Source organism: Lontra canadensis, unplaced genomic scaffold (assembly GCF_010015895.1).
Source record: "Lontra canadensis isolate GAN:19392208 unplaced genomic scaffold, GSC_riverotter_1.0 scaffold7, whole genome shotgun sequence".
Lineage (NCBI taxonomy): Eukaryota > Metazoa > Chordata > Mammalia > Carnivora > Mustelidae > Lontra > Lontra canadensis.
Genome location: NW_022631001.1, coordinates 27715100 through 27720571, shown reverse-complemented (window position 1 = coordinate 27720571; position 5472 = coordinate 27715100). Strand labels below are relative to the sequence as shown.

At 37.4% G+C, this 5472-nt stretch overlaps 1 protein-coding gene across 1 annotated transcript; it reads left to right on the top strand.

Moving 5' to 3' along the window:
* The first annotated feature begins 4327 nt into the window (after nucleotides 1-4327).
* LOC116864856 (olfactory receptor 52E1-like) lies at nucleotides 4328-5268 on the top strand. The gene is given in 2 exon segments (XM_032852675.1): nucleotides 4328-4952; nucleotides 4955-5268. Coding segments are annotated over 2 exon segments (939 nt in total).
* The last annotated feature ends 204 nt before the right edge of the window (nucleotides 5269-5472 follow it).

Genomic DNA, 5472 nt, shown 5'->3' with positions numbered 1-5472 from the left:
GTGGGATGTTACAGTCCATTACTATTATTGTATTATTACCAATATGTTTCTTTAATTTTGTTATTATTTGGCTTATGTAATTGGCTGTTCGCATGTTAAGTGCATAAATATTGATAATTGTTAGATTTTTCTTGTTAAATCGACCCTTTAATTCCAATATAGTGTCCTTCCTTATCTCTTATTACAGTCTTTGGTTTAAAATCTAATTTGGCTGAATGAGAATTAATACCCAAGCTTATGTTGATGTCTATTAGCATGATAAATATTTTTCTACCCTCTCACTTTATCTCTGGCTGTGTCTTTGGGTCCAAAATGAGTATCTTGCAGATAGCATATCTCATTTATGTAATTCTTTATTCTGTTTCTTATCTTATTTTACTGTCTGTCCTGTTTACTACTATATTGGCAGTGCCTAAATGGTGCCTGACATGTAGTAGATGGTCAGTGCATAGTTTGAATTCATCAGTGAATGAATGATGAAACTGATGGATCCATGGGAGTGTTCCAGATCAATTCTTGTTACTCATGGAAAGCCCTCTGGAATGGAAGCTTGAACACTCAGCTCTACCTCCCCATGTGAACTACTCTTTCTTCTCTATTTCTGTCTCTTCATTAGTAAAATGGGATGATATATTTATGTGATGTTAGGACTAAAACTTGTTTGACAAATGTTCTCATTTTACAGGTTCAAGACTGAGATAGAGAGGAAAAGCCAATTCCTACATGACTATAGATAAGTAATCAGGATGAGAATGATAAAATGACTAGCCTCTGCCTTCCAGATTTTTATTTCTGCTTTCCATTACTGATGGGAAACCTCCACTGGGATAACATGATAGGTTTTTCTGTGATTCAAAACTGTATGCATTTCCTCACTTCAGGATAGTGCAATTATGCTAAATATTGAGTCATTATGATATAATTTTAGTGTACTTCTCTACTTATTAGCACTTCAATTATAATAAATATTGACTCAATGTGGTAGTTGCATGATACTAAGATGATATACCCAGACTTAATATAATCCTCAACTTATATATATTTGGAGCCTGGATATAAGTTTTGAACCTCCCTTCAAGAGGTTCAAAAGTAATAGCCTAAAACTGATTCCAGGAACCCTGTTGGAAAAAATGTTTTAAAAAATTTACAAGACCAAAATAATAATAATATTTAATAATAATAATGATAATAATACTAATCCCACTGGAAATATGCTAATATTAGATTTGGGAGCCAAGGTCCAGAATCAGAACATGGTCTATTGGAGTCTGGTATATTCTATTCCACTAGAAAAGGAGTTAATCAAGATCTCAGAGCTTTCTTGCCCCCACTCTCCCTAGGGAATCCCAATGCACAAAAATTTCCCCTCTAGAGCTTGGCCACAGTATAAAAAATCCTTTCACCAAAGCAAAAGGAGTTCAGAAGGTTGCTAGGGGAGATTTGCTTACTTCTCCAGGAGTCCTTGCTTTGGAGGTATGGATCCTTATCTGTAGCCAGCTGAGCACAAGAAAAAGAGTAGTAGATGATAGGATGGGGGGAGTAAAAAAACTTGCTGATTGAAGGCAGGGGATAAGGGAACTGACTGTAGAAATGTGTTGGCATAATTTCTATGTGCACATGAGCAACCGCTGCTTTTATTTCTAATACACCCTTATACTATCTTTGCATGCAGCTCTGACATCTTTTGACACATCTGCCATTCTTTCTGTGCAGAGAGCTCTTCACTGACCTGGAGCCTATCTAATTACTGATCGATCAAGGTTCTTTTTTTCCTGTGTTCTGATTCTTGCTCACTGTTATCTCTCCTTCAATCCCTTCTAATCTAATTTAAAGGTTGGATAAATGTCCCCATCCCAAGTGCGTTTTCGACATAGAGGGAGAATAATAATTGAACTTACCTTAACCTATTCAGAAATTGTCTCTCACCAATTACAACCTAGTGAAACACACTGAACCACTTCCTACTTTTTTCCAACTAAAGGTAGTGCTAATCATTTTGGAATGGTTTGGTCTTCTAGTGTGTAATGCTAATGTCTGAAAATGTTTAAGGATAGGTTTAATCAGATAAACTCTGTTGTAAATGTTAGGACCCCTACCAAAATATGTATAGGGAGGTAAAGTTAGGATCAGTATTTAGTCTGCTGATTCCTGATGTACAGATTATCTGAAGGCCTGAGATAAGGCAAACCACTTCCACTATAGCTTTCTACTTTATTGTGTTCTTCTCAATAGGTTTTTACTAGTAATTGTAACTATACTTTTTTGATGTCTCATCTTGACTCATGCAAACCTTGCAAGAATTCAGCTTACATAGGCATTTTAGCCTCATTTCATGCATAGGTGAGAAATCATAGACTCAAAGAGAGGAAATAATTTAACCAAATTCACATGGCAGGAAGACTCTGGGTTCAATTCCTAGTGTCTGCTTCTAAACATTATGCCATTTCTTATCTACTAAACTCTAACTTAGCTGAACCACAATCACAGAAAAAGAAATCTGATTATAGGATTCTACTTCATCCTCTTCCCAAATCCCCTGGGTTTAAATGCCTTTCCCTGCATATAGTCATCTCTGTTCAAATTGGGGATAGTTTTCTATATAGTTCATATTCCTTTCTTGAAATCCCTCTTCTCTTTTCTTGATGTAATAATTTGCTTAACAAATTATCTTAACTGTTTCCTCCCTGTACCTGTGATCAAACTCTTCTTTCTAGGATTTCTTAAGCAATTTGCCCAAAACCCAAGTTGCAATGCACCCTTCCAACTCACACACACACACACACACACACACACGCTTCCATCCCCAGACACACTTTCTAATACAGTTAATCTGGCTAATGTAGTTTGTCGCTTGTTTCTCATTTGCACGGGGCTTAGCAGTCTCACAGAATACTGAGCAGAGGAACGAGGGAAAGGCCTAATCCTATCTATAGGGAGTGGAGTACATCAAAGGTGATCTATAACAATAATACATTTACCTCAGCCCTCCAGGTTCTTCCATACTTGTCATGTCAGTAAGGAGATAACCTTCTAGTGGTATGGATTAGATCTACTTTCCTGCTAGTGGTAACTTCTTAAAATTGTAATTCTTATATCTACTGAGTTCCAGACCTTCTCTCTCTGTGTGCAGACATCTCTCTATCTATCTGCCTATCTATCTGTATATCTATCATCTATCATTTATTTATCTATCATCTATCCATGTGGATGTATAAGAAAGAGAAGGCAAGAGGTTTTAATCAGAATGTGCTTAGAGTTATTAAAGCATATATATTGTAATAAATTATATAGTCATATAAATGAAGGATTTAGTTTCCAAGAGTGGTGTGCATAAATTAATTTACTATATTTGTGAATTTTGTGATATTTTATAAAACTGTACATTAATGTTTCTGTGCCCATGTGTAGATCTGTGTTTCTTTCTGGACAGACATCAGCAGGAAGGCACTTAAAGGGCAAAGCTCTATTTACTTACCATCAGAACAGAAATGAAGAGGAGTATGTGAATATTTTTCTAAGCAGACCCAGATTAAAAGGATTATCTTGAAATGAAGTTTGGTATGGCTTTTTGATAAAACCTCAAGGCAGATTTATTCTCTGATATTGGTGCCAGGAAGAAAATAGAGATCAGAAGATGACTACAGCATGTAAAACTTTCTTGGGGACTTAAACAGTGAGAAGCCTACATAGATCCAAAATTGTCTTAGAAATTTCTGGTTTGGTGCACTTGACGTTTCCTTGAAGACACATTATATATGTTCAGCTCAGAAATGTGATACATGCAGAATCATAATGGTTGTTATTGCATTTATGTTTATGTTCCTACCTTGTACATAATGCTTATAGTTATAAATCAAGTAATATTTCTATAAAATACTAAATAATTTTCAGGAAATATTTTGTGCACCTAAGAAGCAAGGGAAAAACTTTATCTTGGCACTTATTTTCTTAATTTAAATGGTTCATTTGCATAACTGTTTCAACCACTAAAACTTTAAGTTCCATCAAAAAAGGAACCTTCTCTAACTCATCTTTTGCTATCAGTCTTAGCACAGAACTTGGCACATCTATATTAGGTACTCAGAAAATTTTGGTTGAATAACAATATTCAATTTAATCGAATGGATATGATGATGTATACTGAAATCACGTGGCTTCATTTTACCATTCAATTTTGTACACCTTCAGGTCTGAATGATGGGTAGGTACAATAAATGTTTCACTGATTCCTTCATTTTCTCTGTGTGCTAAGCAAGGAGGAGGCTTATTCAGTGAATGGGAGGTACTTGATCTATAATATCTTTCACTATAAAAATATCCCAGGAAGATGGCCTCACTTAATACCACCGTATTTCGTCCCTGCTCTTTCTTCCTTCTGGGGATCCCTGGTCTGGAACATATACATATGTGGATTGGTTTCCCTTTCTTTGCTGTGTACCTGACAGCTGTTCTTGGGAATATCAGCATCCTTTCTATGATTGAGACTGAGAGCAGCCTCCACCAGCCCATGTTCTACTTCCTGGCCATTCTGTCATCTATCGACCTGGGCCTGTCCACATCCACCATCCCCAAGATGCTTGGCATCTTCTGGTTCAACCTGAGAGAAATCTCCTTTGAGGGATGTCTCATCCAGATGTTCTTTATCCACCTCTGCACTGGCATGGAGTCGGCGGTGCTTGTGGCCATGGCCTATGATCGCTATGTGGCCATCTGTAACCCTCTTCGGTATACACTGGTGTTGACAAACAAGGTGGTAGTCATCATTGCAATGATAATCCTACTGAGAACTTTGTCTTTTGCCATACCCTTTGTTCTACTCATTCTACGGTTACCATTTTGTGGACACCAAATTATTCCTCACACTTACTGTGAGCACATGGGCATTGCCCGCCTGTCCTGTGCCAGCATCAGGGTCAACATCATCTATGGCTTATGTGCCATCTCTATCCGGGTTTGGACATCATAGCTATTGTCATTTCCTATGTCCAGATCCTTCGTGCTGTCTTTCAACTGCCTTCCCATGATGCTCGGCTCAAAGCACTGAGCACCTGCGGCTCTCACGTGTGTGTCATGTTGGCTTTCTACACTCCTGCGTTTTTTTCATTTATGACCCACAGCTTTGGCCGGAATATTCCATGCTATATCCACATCCTTTTGGCTAATTTCTACATAGTCATTCCACCTGCTCTGAACCCTGTAATCTATGGGGTCAGAACTAAACAGATTAGAGAACAGGTGCTCAAGCTCTTTTCCAAGAAAACAACATAACTCTTGTAAAGAATCAAATTAAGGAAAGGAGCAGAACTGATTGTCTTTGTTCAGAATGGAAAAAGAACTTTTGGAAGTTATGCAGACCCCTCTCAGGGAAGACCTGTGAGCCTCCTTCCCAAACCCAGAAAATGGAAGGTGAGACCCATGTTAAATGCATGAATAAAAGGGTCTTATAATTTTCCATTGCATGGAAATAATTCA